Source organism: Oncorhynchus gorbuscha, linkage group LG18, assembly GCF_021184085.1.
Source record: "Oncorhynchus gorbuscha isolate QuinsamMale2020 ecotype Even-year linkage group LG18, OgorEven_v1.0, whole genome shotgun sequence".
Lineage (NCBI taxonomy): Eukaryota > Metazoa > Chordata > Actinopteri > Salmoniformes > Salmonidae > Oncorhynchus > Oncorhynchus gorbuscha.
In genome coordinates, this window is record NC_060190.1 from 23,021,755 (window position 1) to 23,048,803 (window position 27,049).

Genomic DNA, 27,049 nt, shown 5'->3' on the forward strand with positions numbered 1-27,049 from the left:
CAACAGAGTCTCAGTCTTAGGAGGAACTAGTACCAACAAGGTAGGTCTATTCACATTTTTTAATACATTTTTATATTATCTTTTATAAACCATTTATTCTGATGATAGGAAAAATTGGTAGATGACCTGATCGATATACAGTACAATATTTGCATTGCAAAAGGAAAAATCAAATATAAAAAGCAATATAAATCATTGCTATACTGCAATGTTTGTAGAAGCTGTCCTTTGTGCACAAAGGAAATCTGTAACCTTGTCTTTTATTGTTCCGATACATCTTCTACATGATGGGGCAGTTTCCTAGACGTATATTAAACTATACAATAATTATACAAAAAGAAATGTTACCTGAAACACAAATTGAATTGTAACTTCCACCTGTCTTTGCTTTCACAAACACCTGAAAAGCTGGTTTGGGAGGCATTTTGTGTTCCTAAATATACTGAACAAAAATATAAACGCAACATGTAAAGTATTGGTCCCATGTTTCATGAGCTGAAATAAAAGATCACAGAAATGTTCCATACGCACAAAAAGCTTATTTCTCTCAAATGTTGTGCACAAATGTGTTTACATTCCTGTTAGTGAGCATTTCTCCTTTGCCAAGATAATCCATCCACCTGACAGGTGTGGCATATCAAAAAGCTGATTAAACAGCATGATCATTACACAGGTGCACCTTGTGCTGGGGGCAACAAAATGCCACTCTAAAATGTGAAGTTTGTCACACAATGCCATACGTTTTGTGGGAGCTTGCAAATGGCATGCTGACTGCAGGAATGTCCACCAGAGCTGTCGCCAGAGGATTGAATGTTAATTTCTCTACCATAAGTCACCTCCAACATCGTTTTAGAGAATTTGGCAGTGCGTCCAACTGGCTGTTAGTGTTTTTTTGTGAAATAGATAGAAGTCAAATTGCTGATTTACATCAAGTGCCTTGCGTTTCTTGGCCAGTTGCTTCACGATGTCTGAAGCTACCTTCTCCACCATCTCATAAGGATAATTCTTTAATAGGCTGAACTGCCTTCTTTTCTCATTGTAGATCTTCAAAAAGAGTTTAAAGAAAATAGACATCAATTTGAGTGCAGTTAAAGGACAGTTCCACATATGTTGTACATGTACTGATTGTATTAATGCATTTAACATCATTTGCAACAGTTTCCGATCTTTGTGGACACCTACTTGTCGAACATTAAATTCCAAAATCATGGGCATTAATATGGTGTACCGCTTTGCTGCTATAACAGCCTCCACTCTTCTGGGAAGGTTTTCCACTAGATGTTGGAACATTGCTGCGGGGACTTGCTTAGTGAGGTCGGGCACTGATATTGGGCGATTAGGCCTGGCTCGCAGTTGGCGTTTCAATTCATCCCAATGGTGTTCGATGAGGTTGAAAAAAAACAAAATAATGCATAGATTCCTAGGAACGCGAAGTGAGGCGGCCAGAAGTGTTTCCTTGATGTTGTCGTGCCAGGGATGGTCTCACTGGACACGTTCTGCTTCACTGGCCAGCCTCTGCAGGTTCAGGTTAGAGAACAGAGAAAACAAAGGTCCTGCCCTTTATTTTGAATAGTCCTAGTTGAATGGGTGGGATATTTAAACAAAAAATGATATTCACATTATTTATAACAGGGCCTGCCTTGTCAAATAATGTCCACTGCCAAATGGTTTCCACCCCTGGGTCACAACGGGATTCAATTAGCTGTTAGCGTCTGTTGCTAGTGCCGTTGCTAGAACCTGTCAAATCCTGACCGGCCTACGTAATGAACCAAAGCGTCTGTCGCTATGCTGGTTGCTATTCTGGTTGCTATGCTGGTTGCTAGCTCTATTCTACCTCATTGTGCTCGCGGAAGTCGGAGGACATGGGTGGTTCTGGTTCCATTTCACCTCATAAGCGAATTTCTAAAGTAGCCTGAATGAACTCTATAGGTCCTGGGAGTCTCAGGACAAATTAACCACACAAGTACGATGAGAAACATAAGCATATTATGACAGCAGTTTGCATAATATAATACTGCAAGTATTTGTTAATAGTTCACTGACCTTCTCTCACTTGTAATGTCATTGATAAAATACAAACAATTGTGTTCATAAATGGTCTGACTTCATAGAAATGTAATTGGTTTAGAAGACTATAAGAGCTGGGCGTTTGTCTTTCTGTCTAAACCACATAACCACCTGTTGCTCTTATTTGTAAAATAAAAGTGAAAGTGTTATATTGAAAGTAAAACTATGGTCCCTCTATTACTATAATGGCCCCATTTACAAGAAATAGCTAGAGAAATAGGAGAGCTAGACAGTCCTCCTCACCTGAATTTCACTTTCTCTTGTGCAAGTATAAATAGGTGCTGGTGAAATCCTTTTTCAGAACAACATCAGAGTCTCAGCCTCAGGAGGAACCTAGTACCAACAAGGTAAGTCTATTCACATTTTTTTAATACATTTTTAAATGATCTTTTATAAACCATTTATTCTGATGATAGGAAAAATTGGTAGAGGACCTGATCGATATACAGTACAATATTTGCATTGCAAAAGGAAAAATCAAATATAAAAAGCAATATAAATCATTGCTATACTGCAATGTTTGTAGAAGCTGTCCTTTGTGCACAAAGGAAATCTCTAACCTTGTCTTTTATTGTTCCTATACATCTTCTACATGATGGGGCAGTTTCCTAGACGTATATTAAACTATACAATAATTATACAAAAAGAAATGTTTTCTGAAACACAAATTGAATTGTAACTTCCACCTGTCTTTGCTTTCACAAACACCTGAAAAGCTGGTTTGGGAGGCATTTTGTGTTCCTAAATATACTGAACAAAAATATAAACGCAACATGTAAAGTATTGGTCCCATGTTTCATGAGCTGAAATAAAAGATCACAGAAATGTTCCATACGCACAAAAAGCTTATTTCTCTCAAATTTTGTGCACAAATTTGTTTACATTCCTGTTAGTGAGCATTTCTCCTTTGCCAAGATAATCCATCCACCTGACAGGTGTGGCATATCAAAAAGCTGATTAAACAGCATGATCATTACACAGGTGCACCTTGTGCTGGGGGCAACAAAATGCCACTCTAAAATGTGAAGTTTGTCACACAATGCCATACGTTTTGTGGGAGCTTGCAAATGGCATGCTGACTGCAGGAATGTCCACCAGAGCTGTCGCCAGAGGATTGAATATTAATTTCTCTACCATAAGTCACCTCCAACATCGTTTTAGAGAATTTGGCAGTGCGTCCAACTGGCTGTTAGTGTTTTTTTGTGAAATAGATAGAAGTCAAATTGCTGATTTACATCAAGTGCCTTGCGTTTCTTGGCCAGTTGCTTCACGATGTCTGAAGCTACATTACATTACATTACATTACATTACATTTAAGTCATTTAGCAGACGCTCTTATCCAGAGCGACTTACAAATTGGTGCATTCACCTTATGAGATCCAGTGGAACAGTCACTTTACAATAGTGCATCTAAATCGTAAAGGGGGGGGAGAGGGAATACTTATCCTATCCTAGGTATTCCTTAAAGAGGTGGGGTTTCAGGTGTCTCCGGAAGGTGGTGATTGACTCCGCTGTCCTGGCGTCGTGAGGGAGTTTGTTCCACCATTGGGGGGCCAGAGCAGCGAACAGCTTTGACTGAGCTGAGCGGGAGCTGTACTTCCTCAGTGGTAGGGAGGCGAGCAGGCCAGAGGTGGATGAACGCAGTGCCCTTGTTTGGGTGTAGGGCCTGATCAGAGCCTGGAGGTACTGAGGTGCCGTTCCCCTCACAGCTCCGTAGGCAAGCACCATGGTCTTGTAGCGGATGCGAGCTTCAACTGGAAGCCAGTGGAGAGAACGGAGGAGCGGGGTGACGTGAGAGAACTTGGGAAGGTTGAACACCAGACGGGCTGCGGCGTTCTGGATGAGTTGAAGGGGTTTAATGGCACAGGCAGGGAGCCCAGCCAACAGCGAGTTGCAGTAATCCAGACGGGAGATGACAAGTGCCTGGATTAGGACCTGCGCCGCTTCCTGTGTGAGGCAGGGTCGTACTCTGCGGATGTTGTAGAGCATGAACCTACAGGAACGGGCCACCGCCTTGATGTTGGTTGAGAACGACAGGGTGTTGTCCAGGATCACACCAAGGTTCTTAGCGCTCTGGGAGGAGGACACAATGGAGTTGTCAACCGTGATGGCGAGATCATGGAACGGGCAGTCCTTCCCCGGGAGGAAGAGCAGCTCTGTCTTGCCGAGGTTCAGCTTGAGGTGGTGATCCGTCATCCACACTGATATGTCTGCCAGACATGCAGAGATGCGATTCGCCACCTGGTCATCAGAAGGGGGAAAGGAGAAGATTAGTTGTGTGTCGTCTGCATAGCAATGATAGGAGAGACCATGTGAGGTTATGACAGAGCCAAGTGACTTGGTGTATAGCGATAATAGGAGAGGGCCTAGCACAGAGCCCTGGGGGACACCAGTGGTGAGAGCGCGTGGTGAGGAGACAGATTCTCGCCACGCCACCTGGTAGGAGCGACCTGTCAGGTAGGACGCAATCCAAGCGTGGGCCGCGCCGGGAGATGCCCAACTCGGAGAGGGTGGAGAGGAGGATCTGATGGTTCACAGTATCGAAGGCAGCCGATAGATCTAGAAGGATGAGAGCAGAGGAGAGAGAGTTAGCTTTAGCAGTGCGGAGCGCCTCCGTGATACAGAGGAGAGCAGTCTCAGTTGAATGACTAGTCTTGAAGCCTGACTGATTTGGATCAAGAAGGTCATTCAGAGAGAGATAGCGGGAGAGCTGGCCAAGGACGGCACGTTCAAGAGTTTTGGAGAGAAAAGAAAGAAGGGATACTGGTCTGTAATTGTTGACATCGGAGGGATCGAGTGTAGGTTTTTCCAGAAGGGGTGCAACTCTCGCTCTCTTGAAGACGGAAGGGACGTAGCCAGCGGTCAGTGATGAGTTGATGAGCGAGGTGAGGTAAGGGAGAAGGTCTCCGGAAATGGTCTGGAGAAGAGGGGAGGGGATAGGGTCAAGCGGGCAGGTTGTTGGGCGGCCGGCCGTCACAAGACGCGAGATTTCATCTGGAGAGAGAGGGGAGAAAGAGGTCAGAGCACAGGGTAGGGCAGTGTGAGCAGAACCAGCGGTGTCGTTTGACTTAGCAAACGAGGATCGGATGTCGTCGACCTTCTTTTCAAAATGGTTGACGAAGTCGTCTGCAGAGAGAGGGGGGGGGGATTCAGGAGGGAGGAGAAAGTGGCAAAGAGCTTCCTAGGGTTAGAGGCAGATGCTTGGAATTTAGCGTGGTAGAAAGTGGCTTTAGCAGCAGAGACAGAGGAGGAAAATGTAGAGAGGAGGGAGTGAAAGGATGCCAGGTCCGCAGGGAGGCGAGGTTTCCTCCATTTCCGCTCGGCTGCCCGGAGGCCTGTTCTGTGAGCTCGCAATGAGTCATCGAGCCACGGAGCGGGAGGGGAGGACCGAGCCGGCCTGGAGGATAGGGGACATAGAGAGTCAAAGGATGCAGAGAGGGAGGAGAGGAGGGTTGAGGAGGCAGAATCAGGAGATAGATTGGAGAAGGTTTGAGCGGAGGGAAGAGATGATAGGATGGAAGAGGAGAGAGTAGCGGGGGAGAGAGAGCGAAGGTTGGGACGGCGCGATACCATCCGAGTAGGGGCAGTGTGGGAGGTGTTGGATGAGAGCGAGAGGGAAAAGGATACAAGGTAGTGGTCGGAGACTTGGAGGGGAGTTGCAATGAGGTTAGTGGAAGAACAGCATCTAGTAAAGATGAGGTCGAGCGTATTGCCTGCCTTGTGAGTAGGGGGGAAGGTGAGAGGGTGAGGTCAAAGAGGAGAGGAGTGGAAAGAAGGAGGCAGAGAGGAATGAGTCAAAGGTAGACGTGGGGAGGTTAAAGTCGCCCAGAACTGTGAGAGGTGAGCCGTCCTCAGGAAAGGAGCTTATCAAGGCATCAAGCTCATTGATGAACTCTCCGAGGGAACCTGGAGGGCGATAAATGATAAGGATGTTAAGCTTGAAAGGGCTGGTAACTGTGACAGCATGGAATTCAAAGGAGGCGATAGACAGATGGGTAAGGGGAGAAAGAGAGAATGACCACTTGGGAGAGATGAGGATCCCGGTGCCACCACCCCGCTGACCAGAAGCTCTCGGGTGTGCGAGAACACGTGGGCGGACGAAGAGAGAGCAGTAGGAGTAGCAGTGTTGTCTGTGGTGATCCATGTTTCCGTTAGTGCCAAGAAGTCGAGGGACTGGAGGGAGGCATAGGCTGAGATGAACTCTGCCTTGTTGACCGCAGATCGGCAGTTCCAGAGGCTACCGGAGACCTGGAACTCCACGTGGGTCGAGCGCTGGGACCACCAGATTAGGGTGGCCGCGGCCACGCGGTGTGGTGCGTTTGTATGGTCTGTGCAGAGAGGAGAGAACAGGGATAAACAGACACATAGTTGACGGGCTACAGAAGAGGCTACGCTAATGCAAAGGAGATTGGAATGACAAGTGGACTACACGTCTCGAATGTTCAGAAAGTTAAGCTACGTAGCAAAATCTTATTGACTAAAATGATTAAAATGATACAGTACTGCTGAAGTAGGCTAGCTGGCAGTGGGTGCGTTGTTGACACTACACTAATCAAGTCGTTCCGTTGAGTGTAATAGTTTCTACAGTGCTGCTGTTCGGGGCTAGCTGGCTAGCTAGTAGTGTTGTTTACGTTACGTTGCGTTAAAAGAACGACAATAGCTGGCTAGCTAACCTAGAAAATCGCTCTAGACTACACAATTATCTTTGATACAAAGACGGCTATGTAGCTAGCTAAGTAGCTAGCTACGATCAAACAAATCAAACCGTTGTACTGTAATGAAATGAAATGAAAATGTGATACTACCTGTGAATGCTACCTTCTCCACCATCTCATAAGGATAATTCTTTAATAGGCTGAACTGCCTTCTTTTCTCATTGTAGATCTTCAAAAAGAGTTTAAAGAAAATAGACATCAATTTGAGTGCAGTTAAAGGACAGTTCCACATATGTTGTACATGTACTGATTGTATTAATGCATTTAACATCATTTGCAACAGTTTCCGATCTTTGTGGACACCTACTTGTCGAACATTAAATTCCAAAATCATTGGCATTAATATGGTGTACCGCTTTGCTGCTATAACAGCCTCCACTCTTCTGGGAAGGTTTTCCACTAGATGTTGGAACATTGCTGCGGGGACTTGCTTAGTGAGGTCGGGCACTGATATTGGGCGATTAGGCCTGGCTCGCAGTTGGCGTTTCAATTCATCCCAATGGTGTTCGATGAGGTTGAAAAAAACAAAATAATGCATAGATTCCTAGGAACGCGAAGTGAGGCGGCCAGAAGTGTTTCCTTGATGTTGTCGTGCCAGGGATGGTCTCACTGGACACGTTCTGCTTCACTGGCCAGCCTCTGCAGGTTCAGGTTAGAGAACAGAGAAAACAAAGGTCCTGCCCTTTATTTTGAATAGTCCTAGTTGAATGGGTGGGATATTTAAACAAAAAATGATATTCACATTATTTATAACAGGGCCTGCCTTGTCAAATAATGTCCACTGCCAAATGGTTTCCACCCCTGGGTCACAACGGGATTCAATTAGCTGTTAGCGTCTGTTGCTAGTGCCGTTGCTAGAACCTGTCAAATCCTGACCGGCCTACGTAATGAACCAAAGCGTCTGTCGCTATGCTGGTTGCTATTCTGGTTGCTATGCTGGTTGCTAGCTCTATTCTACCTCATTGTGCTCGCGGAAGTCGGAGGACATGGGTGGTTCTGGTTCCATTTCACCTCATAAGCGAATTTCTAAAGTAGCCTGAATGAACTCTATAGGTCCTGGGAGTCTCAGGACAAATTAACCACACAAGTACGATGAGAAACATAAGCATATTATGACAGCAGTTTGCATAATATAATACTGCAAGTATTTGTTAATAGTTCACTGACCTTCTCTCACTTGTAATGTCATTGATAAAAGACAAACAATTGTGTTCATAAATGGTCTGACTTCATAGAAATGTAATTGGTTTAGAAGACTATAAGAGCTGGGCGTTTGTCTTTCTGTCTAAACCACATAACCACCTGTTGCTCTTATTTGTAAAATAAAAGTGAAAGTGTTATATTGAAAGTAAAACTATGGTCCCTCTATTACTATAATGGCCCCATTTACAAGAAATAGCTAGAGAAATAGGAGAGCTAGACAGTCCTCCTCACCTGAATTTCACTTTCTCTTGTGCAAGTATAAATAGGTGCTGGTGAAATCCTTTTTCAGAACAACATCAGAGTCTCAGCCTCAGGAGGAACCTAGTACCAACAAGGTAAGTCTATTCACATTTTTTTAATACATTTTTAAATGATCTTTTATAAACCATTTATTCTGATGATAGGAAAAATTGGTAGAGGACCTGATCGATATACAGTACAATATTTGCATTGCAAAAGGAAAAAAAATCAAATATAAAAGCAGAATATAAATACATTCTGCGTAATATAAATCATTGCTATACTGCAATGTTTGTAGAAGCTGTCCTTTGTGCACAAAGGAAATCTGTAACCTTGTCTTTTATTGTTCCTATACATCTTCTACATGATGGGGCAGTTTCCTAGACGTATATTAAACTATACAATAATTATACAAAAATAAATGTTTTCTGAAACACAAATTGAATTGTAACTTCCACCTGTCTTTGCTTTCACAAACACCTGAAAAGCTGGTTTGGGAGGCATTTTGTGTTCCTAAATATACTGAACAAAAATATAAACGCAACATGTAAAGTATTGGTCCCATGTTTCATGAGCTGAAATAAAAGATCACAGAAATGTTCCATACGCACAAAAAGCTTATTTCTCTCAAATTTTGTGCACAAATTTGTTTACATTCCTGTTAGTGAGCATTTCTCCTTTGCCAAGATAATCCATCCACCTGACAGGTGTGGCATATCAAAAAGCTGATTAAACAGCATGATCATTACACAGGTGCACCTTGTGCTGGGGGCAACAAAATGCCACTCTAAAATGTGAAGTTTGTCACACAATGCCATACGTTTTGTGGGAGCTTGCAAATGGCATGCTGACTGCAGGAATGTCCACCAGAGCTGTCGCCAGAGGATTGAATGTTAATTTCTCTACCATAAGTCACCTCCAACATCGTTTTAGAGAATTTGGCAGTGCGTCCAACTGGCTGTTAGTGTTTTTTTGTGAAATAGATAGAAGTCAAATTGCTGATTTACATCAAGTGCCTTGCGTTTCTTGGCCAGTTGCTTCACGATGTCTGAAGCTACATTACATTACATTACATTACATTACATTACATTTAAGTCATTTAGCAGACGCTCTTATCCAGAGCGACTTACAAATTGGTGCATTCACCTTATGAGATCCAGTGGAACAGTCACTTTACAATAGTGCATCTAAATCGTAAATTTTGGGGGGGGGGAGAGGGAATACTTATCCTATCCTAGGTATTCCTTAAAGAGGTGGGGTTTCAGGTGTCTCCGGAAGGTGGTGATTGACTCCGCTGTCCTGGCGTCGTGAGGGAGTTTGTTCCACCATTGGGGGCCAGAGCAGCGAACAGCTTTGACTGAGCTGAGCGGGAGCTGTACTTCCTCAGTGGTAGGGAGGCGAGCAGGCCAGAGGTGGATGAACGCAGTGCCCTTGTTTGGGTGTAGGGCCTGATCAGAGCCTGGAGGTACTGAGGTGCCGTTCCCCTCACAGCTCCGTAGGCAAGCACCATGGTCTTGTAGCGGATGCGAGCTTCAACTGGAAGCCAGTGGAGAGAACGGAGGAGCGGGGTGACGTGAGAGAACTTGGGAAGGTTGAACACCAGACGGGCTGCGGCGTTCTGGATGAGTTGAAGGGGTTTAATGGCACAGGCAGGGAGCCCAGCCAACAGCGAGTTGCAGTAATCCAGACGGGAGATGACAAGTGCCTGGATTAGGACCTGCGCCGCTTCCTGTGTGAGGCAGGGTCGTACTCTGCGGATGTTGTAGAGCATGAACCTACAGGAACGGGCCACCGCCTTGATGTTGGTTGAGAACGACAGGGTGTTGTCCAGGATCACACCAAGGTTCTTAGCGCTCTGGGAGGAGGACACAATGGAGTTGTCAACCGTGATGGCGAGATCATGGAACGGGCAGTCCTTCCCCGGGAGGAAGAGCAGCTCCGTCTTGCCGAGGTTCAGCTTGAGGTGGTGATCCGTCATCCACACTGATATGTCTGCCAGACATGCAGAGATGCGATTCGCCACCTGGTCATCAGAAGGGGGAAAGGAGAAGATTAGTTGTGTGTCGTCTGCATAGCAATGATAGGAGAGACCATGTGAGGTTATGACAGAGCCAAGTGACTTGGTGTATAGCGATAATAGGAGAGGGCCTAGCACAGAGCCCTGGGGACACCAGTGGTGAGAGCGCGTGGTGAGGAGACAGATTCTCGCCACGCCACCTGGTAGGAGCGACCTGTCAGGTAGGACGCAATCCAAGCGTGGGCCGCGCCGGAGATGCCCAACTCGGAGAGGGTGGAGAGGAGGATCTGATGGTTCACAGTATCGAAGGCAGCCGATAGATCTAGAAGGATGAGAGCAGAGGAGAGAGAGTTAGCTTTAGCAGTGCGGAGCGCCTCCGTGATACAGAGGAGAGCAGTCTCAGTTGAATGACTAGTCTTGAAGCCTGACTGATTTGGATCAAGAAGGTCATTCAGAGAGAGATAGCGGGAGAGCTGGCCAAGGACGGCACGTTCAAGAGTTTTGGAGAGAAAAGAAAGAAGGGATACTGGTCTGTAATTGTTGACATCGGAGGGATCGAGTGTAGGTTTTTCCAGAAGGGGTGCAACTCTCGCTCTCTTGAAGACGGAAGGGACGTAGCCAGCGGTCAGTGATGAGTTGATGAGCGAGGTGAGGTAAGGGAGAAGGTCTCCGGAAATGGTCTGGAGAAAGGGGAGGGGATAGGGTCAAGCGGGCAGGTTGTTGGGTGGCCGGCCGTCACAAGACGCGAGATTTCATCTGGAGAGAGAGGGGAGAAAGAGGTCAGAGCACAGGGTAGGGCAGTGTGAGCAGAACCAGCGGTGTCGTTTGACTTAGCAAACGAGGATCGGATGTCGTCGACCTTCTTTTCAAAATGGTTGACGAAGTCGTCTGCAGAGAGGGAGGGGGGGGGGGGGATTCAGGAGGGAGGAGAAAGTGGCAAAGAGCTTCCTAGGGTTAGAGGCAGATGCTTGGAATTTAGCGTGGTAGAAAGTGGCTTTAGCAGCAGAGACAGAGGAGGAAAATGTAGAGAGGAGGGAGTGAAAGGATGCCAGGTCCGCAGGGAGGCGAGGTTTCCTCCATTTCCGCTCGGCTGCCCGGAGGCCTGTTCTGTGAGCTCGCAATGAGTCATCGAGCCACGGAGCGGGAGGGGAGGACCGAGCCGGCCTGGAGGATAGGGGACATAGAGAGTCAAAGGATGCAGAGAGGGAGGAGAGGAGGGTTGAGGAGGCAGAATCAGGAGATAGATTGGAGAAGGTTTGAGCGGAGGGAAGAGATGATAGGATGGAAGAGGAGAGAGTAGCGGGGGAGAGAGAGCGAAGGTTGGGACGGCGCGATACCATCCGAGTAGGGGCAGTGTGGGAGGTGTTGGATGAGAGCGAGAGGGAAAAGGATACAAGGTAGTGGTCGGAGACTTGGAGGGGAGTTGCAATGAGGTTAGTGGAAGAACAGCATCTAGTAAAGATGAGGTCGAGCGTATTGCCTGCCTTGTGAGTAGGGGGGAAGGTGAGAGGGTGAGGTCAAAAGAGGAGAGGAGTGGAAAGAAGGAGGCAGAGAGGAATGAGTCAAAGGTAGACGTGGGGAGGTTAAAGTCGCCCAGAACTGTGAGAGGTGAGCCGTCCTCAGGAAAGGAGCTTATCAAGGCATCAAGCTCATTGATGAACTCTCCGAGGGAACCTGGAGGGCGATAAATGATAAGGATGTTAAGCTTGAAAGGGCTGGTAACTGTGACAGCATGGAATTCAAAGGAGGCGATAGACAGATGGGTAAGGGGAGAAAGAGAGAATGACCACTTGGGAGAGATGAGGATCCCGGTGCCACCACCCCGCTGACCAGAAGCTCTCGGGTGTGCGAGAACACGTGGGCGGACGAAGAGAGAGCAGTAGGAGTAGCAGTGTTGTCTGTGGTGATCCATGTTTCCGTTAGTGCCAAGAAGTCGAGGGACTGGAGGGAGGCATAGGCTGAGATGAACTCTGCCTTGTTGACCGCAGATCGGCAGTTCCAGAGGCTACCGGAGACCTGGAACTCCACGTGGGTCGAGCGCGCTGGGACCACCAGATTAGGGTGGCCGCGGCCACGCGGTGTGGAGCGTTTGTATGGTCTGTGCAGAGAGGAGAGAACAGGGATAAACAGACACATAGTTGACGGGCTACAGAAGAGGCTACGCTAATGCAAAGGAGATTGGAATGACAAGTGGACTACACGTCTCGAATGTTCAGAAAGTTAAGCTACGTAGCAAGAATCTTATTGACTAAAATGATTAAAATGATACAGTACTGCTGAAGTAGGCTAGCTGGCAGTGGGTGCGTTGTTGACACTACACTAATCAAGTCGTTCCGTTGAGTGTAATAGTTTCTACAGTGCTGCTGTTCGGGGGCTAGCTGGCTAGCTAGTAGTGTTGTTTACGTTACGTTGCGTTAAAAGAACGACAATAGCTGGCTAGCTAACCTAGAAAATCGCTCTAGACTACACAATTATCTTTGATACAAAGACGGCTATGTAGCTAGCTAAGTAGCTAGCTACGATCAAACAAATCAAACCGTTGTACTGTAATGAAATGAAATGAAAATGTGATACTACCTGTGAATGCTACCTTCTCCACCATCTCATAAGGATAATTCTTTAATAGGCTGAACTGCCTTCTTTTCTCATTGTAGATCTTCAAAAAGAGTTTAAAGAAAATAGACATCAATTTGAGTGCAGTTAAAGGACAGTTCCACATATGTTGTACATGTACTGATTGTATTAATGCATTTAACATCATTTGCAACAGTTTCCGATCTTCGTGGACACCTACTTGTCGAACATTAAATTCCAAAATCATGGGCATTAATATGGTGTACCGCTTTGCTGCTATAACAGCCTCCACTCTTCTGGGAAGGTTTTCCACTAGATGTTGGAACATTGCTGCGGGGACTTGCTTAGTGAGGTCGGGCACTGATATTGGGCGATTAGGCCTGGCTCGCAGTTGGCGTTTCAATTCATCCCAATGGTGTTCGATGAGGTTGAAAAAACAAAATAATGCATAGATTCCTAGGAACGCGAAGTGAGGCGGCCAGAAGTGTTTCCTTGATGTTGTCGTGCCAGGGATGGTCTCACTGGACACGTTCTGCTTCACTGGCCAGCCTCTGCAGGTTCAGGTTAGAGAACAGAGAAAACAAAGGTCCTGCCCTTTATTTTGAATAGTCCTAGTTGAATGGGTGGGATATTTAAACAAAAATGATATTCACATTATTTATAACAGGGCCTGCCTTGTCAAATAATGTCCACTGCCAAATGGTTTCCACCCCTGGGTCACAACGGGATTCAATTAGCTGTTAGCGTCTGTTGCTAGTGCCGTTGCTAGAACCTGTCAAATCCTGACCGGCCTACGTAATGAACCAAAGCGTCTGTCGCTATGCTGGTTGCTATTCTGGTTGCTATGCTGGTTGCTAGCTCTATTCTACCTCATTGTGCTCGCGGAAGTCGGAGGACATGGGTGGTTCTGGTTCCATTTCACCTCATAAGCGAATTTCTAAAGTAGCCTGAATGAACTCTATAGGTCCTGGGAGTCTCAGGACAAATTAACCACACAAGTACGATGAGAAACATAAGCATATTATGACAGCAGTTTGCATAATATAATACTGCAAGTATTTGTTAATAGTTCACTGACCTTCTCTCACTTGTAATGTCATTGATAAAAGACAAACAATTGTGTTCATAAATGGTCTGACTTCATAGAAATGTAATTGGTTTAGAAGACTATAAGAGCTGGGCGTTTGTCTTTCTGTCTAAACCACATAACCACCTGTTGCTCTTATTTGTAAAATAAAAGTGAAAGTGTTATATTGAAAGTAAAACTATGGTCCCTCTATTACTATAATGGCCCCATTTACAAGAAATAGCTAGAGAAATAGGAGAGCTAGACAGTCCTCCTCACCTGAATTTCACTTTCTCTTGTGCAAGTATAAATAGGTGCTGGTGAAATCCTTTTTTCAGAACAACATCAGAGTCTCAGCCTCAGGAGGAACCTAGTACCAACAAGGTAAGTCTATTCACATTTTTTTAATACATTTTTAAATGATCTTTTATCAACCATTTATTCTGATGATAGGAAAAATTGGTAGAGGACCTGATCGATATACAGTACAATATTTGCATTGCAAAAGGAAAAATCAAATATAAAAAGCAATATAAATCATTGCTATACTGCAATGTTTGTAGAAGCTGTCCTTTGTGCACAAAGGAAATCTGTAACCTTGTCTTTTATTGTTCCTATACATCTTCTACATGATGGGGCAGTTTCCTAGACGTATATTAAACTATACAATAATTATACAAAAATAAATGTTTTCTGAAACACAAATTGAATTGTAACTTCCACCTGTCTTTGCTTTCACAAACACCTGAAAAGCTGGTTTGGGAGGCATTTTGTGTTCCTAAATATACTGAACAAAAATATAAACGCAACATGTAAAGTATTGGTCCCATGTTTCATGAGCTGAAATAAAAGATCACAGAAATGTTCCATACGCACAAAAAGCTTATTTCTCTCAAATTTTGTGCACAAATTTGTTTACATTCCTGTTAGTGAGCATTTCTCCTTTGCCAAGATAATCCATCCACCTGACAGGTGTGGCATATCAAAAAGCTGATTAAACAGCATGATCATTACACAGGTGCACCTTGTGCTGGGGGCAACAAAATGCCACTCTAAAATGTGAAGTTTGTCACACAATGCCATACGTTTTGTGGGAGCTTGCAAATGGCATGCTGACTGCAGGAATGTCCACCAGAGCTGTCGCCAGAGGATTGAATGTTAATTTCTCTTCCATAAGTCACCTCCAACATCGTTTTAGAGAATTTGGCAGTGCGTCCAACTGGCTGTTAGTGTTTTTTTGTGAAATAGATAGAAGTCAAATTGCTGATTTACATCAAGTGCCTTGCGTTTCTTGGCCAGTTGCTTCACGATGTCTGAAGCTACCTTCTCCACCATCTCATAAGGAGAATTCTTTAATAGGCTGAACTGCCTTCTTTTCTCATTGTAGATCTTCAAAAAGAGTTTAAAGAAAATAGACATCAATTTGAGTGCAGTTAAAGGACAGTTCCACATATGTTGTACATGTACTGATTGTATTAATGCATTTAACATCATTTGCAACAGTTTCCGATCTTTGTGGACACCTACTTGTCGAACATTAAATTCCAAAATCATGGGCATTAATATGGTGTACCGCTTTGCTGCTATAACAGCCTCCACTCTTCTGGGAAGGTTTTCCACTAGATGTTGGAACATTGCTGCGGGGACTTGCTTAGTGAGGTCGGGGACTGATATTGGGCGATTAGGCCTGGCTCGCAGTTGGCGTTTCAATTCATCCCAATGGTGTTCGATGAGGTTGAAAAAAAACAAAATAATGCATAGATTCCTAGGAACGCGAAGTGAGGCGGCCAGAAGTGTTTCCTTGATGTTGTCGTGCCAGGGATGGTCTCACTGGACACGTTCTGCTTCACTGGCCAGCCTCTGCAGGTTCAGGTTAGAGAACAGAGAAAACAAAGGTCCTGCCCTTTATTTTGAATAGTCCTAGTTGAATGGGTGGGATATTTAAACAAAAAATGATATTCACATTATTTATAACAGGGCCTGCCTTGTCAAATAATGTCCACTGCCAAATGGTTTCCACCCCTGGGTCACAACGGGATTCAATTAGCTGTTAGCATCTGTTGCTAGTGCCGTTGCTAGAACCTGTCAAATCCTGACCGGCCTACGTAATGAACCAAAGCGTCTGTCGCTATGCTGGTTGCTATTCTGGTTGCTATGCTGGTTGCTAGCTCTATTCTACCTCATTGTGCTCGCGGAAGTCGGAGGACATGGGTGGTTCTGGTTCCATTTCACCTCATAAGCGTATTTCTAAAGTAGCCTGAATGAACTCTATAGGTCCTGGGAGTCTCAGGACAAATTAACCACACAAGTACGATGAGAAACATAAGCATATTATGACAGCAGTTTGCATAATATAATACTGCAAGTATTTGTTAATAGTTCACTGACCTTCTCTCACTTGTAATGTCATTGATAAAAGACAAACAATTGTGTTCATAAATGGTCTGACTTCATAGAAATGTAATTGGTTTAGAAGACTATAAGAGCTGGGCGTTTGTCTTTCTGTCTAAACCACATAACCACCTGTTGCTCTTATTTGTAAAATAAAAGTGAAAGTGTTATATTGAAAGTAAAACTATGGTCCCTCTATTACTATAATGGCCCCATTTACAAGAAATAGCTAGAGAAATAGGAGAGCTAGACAGTCCTCCTCACCTGAATTTCACTTTCTCTTGTGCAAGTATAAATAGGTGCTGGTGAAATCCTTTTTTCAGAACAACATCAGAGTCTCAGCCTCAGGAGGAACCTAGTACCAACAAGGTAAGTCTATTCACATTTTTTTAATACATTTTTAAATGATCTTTTATAAACCATTTATTCTGATGATAGGAAAAATTGGTAGAGGACCTGATCGATATACAGTACAATATTTGCATTGCAAAAGGAAAAATCAAATATAAAAAGCAATATAATAATAATAATAATAATAATATATGCCATTTAGCAGACGCTTTTATCCAAAGCGACTTACAGTCATGTGTGCATACATTCTACGTAATATAAATCATTGCTATACTGCAATGTTTGTAGAAGCTGTCCTTTGTGCACAAAGGAAATCTGTAACCTTGTCTTTTATTGTTCCTATACATCTTCTACATGATGGGGCAGTTTCCTAGACGTATATTAAACTATACAATAATTATACAAAAATAAATGTTTTCTGAAACACAAATTGAATTGTAACTTCCACCTGTCTTTGCTTTCACAAACACCTGAAAAGCTGGTTTGGGAGGCATTTTGTGTTCCTAAATATACTGAACAAAAATATAAACGCAACATGTAAAGTATCGGTCCCATGTTTCATGAGCTGAAATAAAAGATCACAGAAATGTTCCATACGCACAAAAAGCTTATTTCTCTCAAATTTTGTGCACAAATTTGTTTACATTCCTGTTAGTGAGCATTTCTCCTTTGCCAAGATAATCCATCCACCTGACAGGTGTGGCATATCAAAAAGCTGATTAAACAGCATGATCATTACACAGGTGCACCTTGTGCTGGGGGCAACAAAATGCCACTCTAAAATGTGAAGTTTGTCACACAATGCCATACGTTTTGTGGGAGCTTGCAAATGGCATGCTGACTGCAGGAATGTCCACCAGAGCTGTCACCAGAGGATTGAATGTTAATTTCTCTACCATAAGTCACCTCCAACATCGTTTTAGAGAATTTGGCAGTGCGTCCAACTGGCTGTTAGTGTTTTTTTGTGAAATAAATCGAAGTCAAATTGCTGACTTACATCAAGTGCTTTGCGTTTCTTGGCCAGTAGCTTCTCGATGTCTGAAGCTACCTTCTCCACCATCTCATAAGGAGAATTATTTACTTGGCTGAACTGTCCTCTTTTCTCATTGTAGATCTTCAAAAAGAGTTTGAGTGCAGTTAAAGGACAGTTCCACATATGTTGTACATGTACTGATTGTATTACTGCATTTAGCATCATTTGCAACAGTTTCCGATCTTTGTGGACACCTACTCGTCAAACATTTAATTCCAGAATCATGGGCATTAATATGCTTTGTATTAAACTTCTTTAGGAAAACAGCCCTAATGTTGTAAACAAACATCATATATGTTGCTATTTATTTTTCAACTATAGCACACAATATCTTACATACAGCAGGTATTTAAAGGACCAAAGAGTTTGGTCTGCTTCGTATTTTCATTTTTGCCGTGGAAAAAATATTGTAATACTGGTATCCACCCAGCCCTAATAGCTGCAGTGCAGACATGACATACTATTCAACCCAAATAGTATTTTTATGTTCCAGGGTTGAGTTAAAAGGTCCAATGCAGCTGTTTGTATCTCACAGTCAAATCATTTCTGGCTTAACAATTAAGTACCTTTCTGTGATTGTTTTCAATTCAAATGTCTCAAGCTAAAATGTTGATGGGAGTCTGGGAGGGGTCTGAGTGGGGAGGTGAAACTATCTGTTATTGGCAGAGAGGTTTGGAATGCTCTTTGTTATTGACCTACTAACTCATTTAAAACGTCCCCCGCCTGGGGATGTCACTAGGGAAGGCCAATACTTCATCCCACCAAAACAGGCTGAAATTTCAATTGGCCTTCCACTAAAAGGACATTATCATAATTTTCACAATTTCACCGTATTATTCCAACCTCATAGTGTGGATATATATATATATAACACAGCACACTAAAGTTGACTGCACTGAGCCTCTAATTCCACTAATTAAATCTCTGTAAATTATATTTAATTCAATTCAAATTCCAGGTCAGTCTTTAAATTCAGAAATAATTAAATTCCTCTCCATTCCAATGTTAGGTAAATTACAAGAATTCAATTCCCAATTCTGTATTAGGTCACAACAATTCATGTGACTAATCATGTGACTAATCCAACAGCCTACCTATACTGGAACTATAAAAATACAAGTTGAAAGTATTTCAAACAAATCCTGCAGTCAATGTTTGATACATTCCATTAACTGGGAACTGTAAACATACTGAATTCCAATTTAATTCAATTCTACTGATGAATTGGAATTGTACAACATTTCAAGTCCAAACAGTCTAATTCCAATTCAATAACTTGAAAGATTGTTGAAATTCTAATGAATTTGGAATTGACCCCAACCCTGTTACAGTCCCTCTTAGAAAAGCAAACATGGGTGGAGGAGAATCAACACCAGCACCGACACCAAAGAAGGGTAAGAGATATCTTACTTATCTTATCTGTAAAATACAGTCAACACCTGTGTGAGTGCAAATTCTGTTCAAGCACAGTGCATCAGTCCCAATTCTTTTTACTTGTTCTGGGAACCTGCAGACACCGTTTTAGCGCATGCATTGACCACAGCCACAAGGCTTTACTTATATAGTACATGCCCTGTAGGGGTGGCAGGTAGTTTAGTGGTTAGAGTGTTGGGCCAGTAACTGAAAGGTTGCTGGATCGAATCCTCGAGCTGATAAGGTAAAAAAAACTGTCATTCTGCCCCTAAGCAAGGGAGTTGATGGCCTACTGGGGAGCAGTGGGTTATTGTAAATAAGAACTTGTTCTTAACTGACTTGCTTAGTTAATTAATGAGTAAGTTTCCATTATATCTATGTGTCATTGCAATCAACATTTGAAAGTGAGAGATGGTGGGTACTGGAATGTGGGAAAACAATAGTTTAGTGATTTTAATCTAGATGTGTTCTATGTGTGTCACACAGAATTTGACAAAGAATGGAGGGAAACATATTGGAGGTAAGTACTGTACCAACTGACCAAATATGTAGGATGAAAGAAAGTAAAACTAATGTTTTTTGTTGTTGTTTTTTTAACATTTTATTTAACTAGTCAAGTCAGTTAAGATCAAATTCTGATTTACAATTGCGGCCTACAATTGCGACTCCCAATCACAGCCGGTTGTGATACAGCCTGGAATCAAAACAGGGTCTGTAGTGATGCCTCGTGCACTAAGATGCAGTGCCTTAGACCGCTGCACTATCAAGGGTTGTGTTGTGTGTATATTGTGCTATGCTAAATTGCAGATATCAGTTTCCCACCATCTTAAATCAATTAAGTCCTGGCGTTATCTTGATGCAATTTCGCTGTATATAATTATAAGGAGTCTATGGCAACTGTTTTGCATTGAATATGTGCCACAAATGGGAAAAGGTTAACATTTGGAAACAGTGGCCAGGTAAACAAAACAAGAAGTAACAGGTGCTCTTCATTGTCTCTGACAGTAAAGAAGAGAGAGACCACATGGTGGGTGATCTGAGGAGCTTTAAACTGAATGATCCTGACGTGGGTCAGCTCAGATGCCTGCTATATGGACCAGTCGGTGCAGGAAAGTCCAGCTTCATCAACTCAGTCAACAATGTCTTCCAAAATCGGACAACAAGTGGTGCCCTGGTAGCTGCTGCCTCTGGCTTAAGCTTCACCATGACAGTAAGCTGCAGTGCCAAATACATTTAACACAGACACGATGCAGGCATGGAACATGGCTACCTATATATCCTGGTACACTAAGACACAGTATTTTATGAGCTACAAACAGGCAGAGACATGAAGAGGGACTTACAGGAACAAAGAGAGGTTGTCTGCGCTGTTTTAAATGCAAAACGTAGTCAATCACAGGGGCGTAGGTTTGCAAAATTAGGACCATGGAAAGTATAAATACACTCAGACAGTTGGAAACGTCAAATAAAAAATGGAGACAAATGTATATCATTTACACATTTTTATATGAAAAGGTGTATAAAGGAAATGGACAAGGCATATGAAAGCATACAAATCTGGCTATAAAAAAACATAAATGAGTTGATAACATAATCAAGCCTAGATAAATGCAAAGGATGTAACTACACAGTAGAATACAAAGTAGACATGTACACAGTAGAAATTGTATATTTAAGCAATAAGGCCGAAGGAGGTATGGTATATGATCAATATACCATGGCTAAGGGCTGTTCTTATGCACGACGCATCGCGGAGTGCCTGGACACAGCACTTATCCGTGGTATAAGGGCCATATATCACAAACCCCCGAGGTGCCTTAATGCTATTATAAACTGGTTAGCAACATAATTAGAACAGTAAAAATAAATGTTTTGTCATAACCGTGGTATACGGTCTGATATACCACAGCTGTCAGCCAATCAGTATTCAGGGCTCGAACCACCCAGTTTATAATTTGTATTCTACTGTATAGTTATATCCTTTGAGTTAAAAACCGAAACGTTGGTCTTGCATTTTTACTTTATGCACCTTTTTGCACATTTCGGGGCATTGTGCCCTAAATCAATTTTATATAAAGGGTCTGAGTAAAGGGTCTGAATACTTACAGTACCAGTCAAAAGTTTGGACACACCTACTCGTTCAAGGGTTTTTCTTTATTTTTACTATTTTCTACATTGTAGAATAATGGTGAAGTCATCAAAATTATGAGATAACACATATGGAATCATGTAGTAATCAAAAAGTGTTAAACAAATAAAAATATATTTTATTTTTGAGATTCTTCAAAGTAGCCACCCTTTGCCTTGATGTCAGCTTTGCACACTCTTGGCATTGAGGTAAGTGAGGTAATATGTATATGTACTGTAGGTAGAGTTTGGTTGAAAGATCAGGTGTTCCTAATGTTTTGGAAACTCAGTGTATATATTTGATGATTCTGAGCCTCAGTTTGGGATGCTTTTCATGTTTCTGAGTGTGAGGGTATTTATCCTTTCCATAGAAATGTTATTAAATAAAACATTTATTTTCAGTATGACACACACTACATTCAAGGCCGTTCAGGTGAAAAACGTCTTCCCTTTGCATTCAATGATGTCATGGGTCTGGAAACACAAAAAAACGGGCTGCACCCTGATGACATCATCAATGCTCTGAAGGGCCATCTACCAGAGGGCTATGAGGTAATGTAAAAGTCAAACACACACACACACAAACACACACACACACACACTAACAAATCTTATATTTTCTTGGTCAGTTCAATCCTTTCCACCCATTATCGGACCAAAAAAAGGAATTCATTCAGAATCCCAGCTTAAGTGACAAAACTCACTGCCTGGTGAGTATTGTGTCAGCGGACAAAATCTCTCGCATGCCAGAGGATGTCATAGCCAAGATGAAGAGCATCAGGGCAGAAGCCAGCAGACTGAGTAAGTAAGCTCTTTAAACTCTGCTTCTCAATAGAAACTACAACTATGGTTGGCGAATCAGTTGTCACCTTTCAGCTGTAGCTCTTGATTTTTCACTATTACATGATACAGTGTTACTTATGCTAGTCCTTCTATTCATTAAATATTCATTTCTATTGCAGAAATTCCTCAAGTTGTTGTCATGACCATGCCAGACAAGGCTTGTGAGCTGGTGAACAAGGATGTGAGGAGAATCTTCTACAGCAAGGCGATCAAAGAGAAGGTAAATCACATGACCTCAGACCTGAACAAATGTCACATTGCCTGGACAAGTGTTTAACATGTCAGCTAACTATATAACATGATGAGGCAATCTGATGCTCAACTGCACAGTTGATGCTGTGGCACACAACCATCGGTTGACGCAATGCAATGTCTGCAATGTAGTCAGCCATTAAATCTTGGTTGTGCTGACATGATTCAATCATCACTCAAGCAAAACTGATCCAGTCCTCTTTGTCTCCAACGTTTTTCAGATGCAGATCTGCAGTAATGAGCTAGGCCTTCCCATGAACTGCATCCTACCGGTGAAGAACTACCACGAGGAGGGGATGCTGGATAACAACATGGATATCCTGATACTGAACGCCATGACTCAGATTATGAACTTTGCCAACGACTACCTCTGGAACCTCCAACAACATGCAATTCAAAAATAGAATGAGTATTAACAGTGAGCCCTGCAGTTTAAGATTGGAATAAATTGGCCTAAATATGTTTTCTGGGGCTCTGTGAGAAATGTCTTTTGAGTGAGTATGCATTTTAGTGTGTCAAGAAAATCTTTCAAATAAACTAAGCACTGCTGTGCATATATGCTACTTTTTAACATCAACACCCAACAGTGTACACTTGTGTTATATAAACTAGCATGCTTCACTGAATTCTTTAGATGACAAACTGATTTTAAGCTATACTTTGTTTTATTGATATTGCTGTAACATTAATTTCATGTGACATTATTGTTGTATCATTTTTGTGTGTAGATTTTCTGCTTAAGTTTACTTAATTTCCAGGTAAATTTTAAGTTAAATAAATCATTTAAAAAATATTTACTATTGATGACTTCGACATCTGTCTCTCTATAACCGGGTTTCCATCCAACCATTTCATGGGGATGAATTACCTGACGCATAAAGAAACTCATGAATGGCCTGATGGAAACGGCGGCAAATTTGTCTGTAAAATGTCCCAATGTCGACAAAACAAAATACACTACACAAGGGTGGATTATTTTGGTCGTCTGTGAGATAAATTATGCGACAATTGTAGTGGAAATGCATTAAAGTGCAAATATTGCTATAATAACAGTCATATCGAAGTAAACTTGGAGTCACGCGATGGTTTGTTATGTTGTACAGCCAGCACAAAGTGGAAAAGCATGCAGAGTTTATAGGCAGATTAAATACTGTAAATTATGGTGAATTTATGCTAGTTAACCTGTTGAGTGTTGTTAGGAAGTGCTATTTCTTATGCAGGTGACCAGCTTACTGCTATTGCATTGTTATAACTGAGACAACACATAGCAACATATTCTCACAGTAAAGGATGTGGGGCCCCCTACAGGATAGCTCACACACACACATACACACCAAATCTACCTCTTTAGCTGAACATTGTGTGTGACGGCGAGATTCTAGAGTGACGGACGGCCCAGCTGAGCCAATGCAAGAAGACCACCTCCAGGCTGAACCAATCCGAAGACCTGATCTTCTGGAGTCAACCCACTTTCTGTTCTGTATAAATTGTGTATGTAACAGTTCACTCGCTCTCTTTTCCTGCTGGTCTGATGGGCTAACGGAAAGGGCCGTATTTACGTGTACCAGATATTCTCACTCTGAAATAAACTGTCGCTTGTAGTACAATTTTACCACCTTGTCTGAATCGATTCTTAACCGGCTCACCCTTCTACATATCCTTTTATCAACAGTGTTCATGTGAAGTGGATGGTTGTATTAAACATATCTTCATGAGAGGACCATGAACAGTACCTAGTAATGCCTTATACTGTTAGAAAGAGCTTTTGTTGCTTTTGGGGGTATTTATTATTTGTATTAACTTTTTGCACTCGCACGCACTGCTAGAGTAAATAGTATGAAAAAATATATATATTCTAATTTCATTCGCTATGAACAACCAATTCATGAAAAGTGACAATTGATATGCTGAGATTTCAGCTGCCTAATTTACTGTAATAATTTGGTATAAAACTAGTGGTTTGAAAATCTGACAAATTTCCTGGTGCACTGCTCTCATTCATTGATGTCTCTATCTCCCTGTGAAGAACACAAAGTGGTGTTGTATCACATCTTCAAATTGTGTTTTTAAAATAAAATTTGATATAGAATGATGAGACTTCCTATGGCTGCAGTAGACTCTCAGCTTTGCAGCGCTATGCAGTTTGTGCCTGTGATGCACCGTCCACCACAAATTGACGGACAGTCCGGTCAGCGATGACCCTTTTCCTAACCTTAATCTAATTTTCCTAACCTATAATGTTAATTCTCTTAACCTGCTGCGTAAATTGTATCTTTATCAAAGTGGCGTGTTTTTAGGAAATCTCGATTCAAAAAGACCCACCGGTGACGTCTCTGGTAATTCCTTTGTCTCGGTCTTTCTGGCAGATGGACGCCAACTTGGCGTATCGCTGCCACCGCTGGTTTGAGTGCACACTACACTCTCTACCCAAAGAGAAATATGAGAAATATGCTGTCAGGGTTGCCAACTTTCTCTCGACCAAATAAGAGACAAAAGGTGTCTGCCAGTGCACGGTGGCATTCAATTGGAAAGGCAAAACATTTATATATTCCATTTAGTCTATAGCTTTACTAAAACTGTATCATCATGTAAACCTATGTGAATAAACCTCCAAATAAATTATAGAAGAAATCAAAATTTTGACCTTTACAGCAAAAAAAAATATATACATTTCAAATGCAAGAGGAAGAGGGGCTTGAGTCACTCACCAAGTCTACTTTTCCCATGTATATTTTTTGCTGCTCTTGACTGTTTCAAGCAGTCCTTTGTCCTTTTGCATTGACAGAGAGAAGTCCTTACAGTTACAGTTCACAGATATTTGAAGTTCATTTTTTAATTTTAAAAAAATGGACCCCCTTTTTCATGGTATCCAATTGTTAGTTGCTACTATCTTGTCTCATCGCTACAACTCCCGCTCGGGAGAGACGAAGGTTGAGAATCATGCGTCCTCTGATACACAACCCAACGAAACTGCACTGCGCGCGTCCAACCTGGAAGCCAGCAGCACCAATGTGTCAGAGGAAACACTGTGCACCTGGCAACCCGTGGTTAGCACGCACTGCACCCAGCCCACCACAGGAGTTGCTGGTGCGCGATGAGACAAGGATATCCCTACTGGTCAAGCCTTCCCTAACCCGGACGACGCTAGGCCAATTGTGCCGCCCCATGGACCTCCCGGTCGCGGCCGGTTGCGACAGAGCCTGGGCGTGAACCCAGAGTCTCTGGTGGTACAGCTTAACCACTGCGCCACCCAGCAGGCCGCTGAAGTTCATTTTTGATCAGCTCTGTGCTGCATCTGTTTCTTGAGTCTGACCATTTTAATGGTCATCAGAGAGAAAATCCTCTCTACAAAGGCATTTGAGCCTGAGGACAAATGAGACAATCCTGAACATTTTGATCAAGTTGGCTTTCCCTAGGTTTTGGAAAACTGCCACCCACTGCTCACTGCTGGATTTTGTGGTATCCTGTCTGTCTTTCTGTATTTCCTCCCAGCAATCACAAACCTCTTCATAGAGTTGGTCCATACTGACTGTCTCTGTCATTTTGAGGGCAACCATCACCTGCTCCAGGTCAGTGAAGGAGGGCTCCTCATAGAGGTCGATCTGTTTCAGTTTCAACATTGCATTTTCTGGTGAGAAATCAAACCACTTGTCAATGTATGTAAACACAGTGTCATAGAACTTCAAAGTCCTGTTGCTGTGTGGATCTTTGTGCTGACAATTGTTTGTCCATCAGCTGCTTGATCTGGTATCAAAAAAAGCTGTTCTGTTTCCGTTCATGTTGAATTTTTGGACTTCCTTGTAAACATCTGTGATGCAGAGCGTTGTTTCCTCCAGCTTTTTTACGAGTTGGTCAAATACACACCCCAAGTTGAGGAAAATGCACAGATAAAGGTCTCCCCAAGGGACCTGAAGTATGAAGTAAGAGCTGGCCAGCTTTGTGTGGCCGATGTGAAATGGCTAGCTAGTTAGCGGTGGTGCGCACTAATAGTGTTTCAGTCGGTGACGACACTTGCTCTGAGACCTAGAAGTAGTTGTTCCCTTTGCTCTGCAAGGGCCGTGGCTTTTGTGGCATGATGGGTAACGATGCTTTGTGAGTGACTGTGGTTGATGTGTGCAGAGGGTCCCTGGTTCAAGCCCAGGTTGGGGCAAGGAGAGGGACTATACTGTTACAATGATGTTGTTGACCCGGATCACTGGTTGCTGCGGAAAAGGTTTGCGGTGGTGCGCACTAATAGTGTTTGAGTCTGTGACTTCACTTGTTCTGAGACCTAGAAGTAGTTGTTTGTGCATTTGAGGGTTCCTTTTTCTGATGCAAATAGTTATTTGATGCATACTAGTCATAACATGACAATAAGCATTTTTTTTAAATCACAATTCTAAACATAGTGTAAAAAAATTTGAACAGTACGAAGGATGAACATAGAAGTACATTAGATGTGCCCCTAACCAAGTCTAATGACATGTTATATCATTATGTAGTTAACTGGAATTGAATGTTTCTGATGACGTACACTTGAATATTTATGGCCCTTATCCTGTCATTGTGAAGTAAATAGTGAAGATGTGTCATCACATAAACACAATATTGTCAGCAATAACACACTTTTTTGACTACATAACACCTTAAGTATGATTATTTAATCTCCCTAACAAGGCATGTATGTCAGGACCCGGTTACAAACTCGGGTCTCCGGTGTGAGAAACAGCCACTTAGCAAACTGAGCCACTAATAGGTCGGCAGAACCCAGAAGATGA

The 27,049-nt window shown here is 42.8% G+C and overlaps 1 protein-coding gene across 12 annotated transcripts; it reads left to right on the forward strand.

Moving 5' to 3' along the window:
* Positions 1–23,085, forward strand: LOC124003025 (interferon-induced protein 44-like). Of its 12 annotated transcripts, none has more exons than XM_046310966.1 (12): positions 1–40; positions 2,369–2,414; positions 8,243–8,320; positions 14,188–14,266; positions 16,564–16,642; positions 18,989–19,051; positions 19,557–19,590; positions 20,076–20,280; positions 21,600–21,749; positions 21,827–21,998; positions 22,160–22,260; positions 22,514–23,085. In XM_046310966.1, exons 6-12 carry the CDS (start codon positions 19,009–19,011, stop codon positions 22,694–22,696), a joined length of 888 nt encoding a protein of 295 aa, XP_046166922.1. In that variant the 5' UTR covers positions 1–40; positions 2,369–2,414; positions 8,243–8,320; positions 14,188–14,266; positions 16,564–16,642; positions 18,989–19,008; the 3' UTR covers positions 22,697–23,085. The 12 variants fall into 12 exon arrangements, with proteins under 12 accessions (XP_046166922.1, XP_046166930.1, XP_046166929.1 ...); XM_046310974.1 differs by having other exon boundaries at positions 16,573–16,642; XM_046310973.1 differs by having other exon boundaries at positions 16,597–16,642.
* The last annotated feature ends 3,964 nt before the right edge of the window (positions 23,086–27,049 follow it).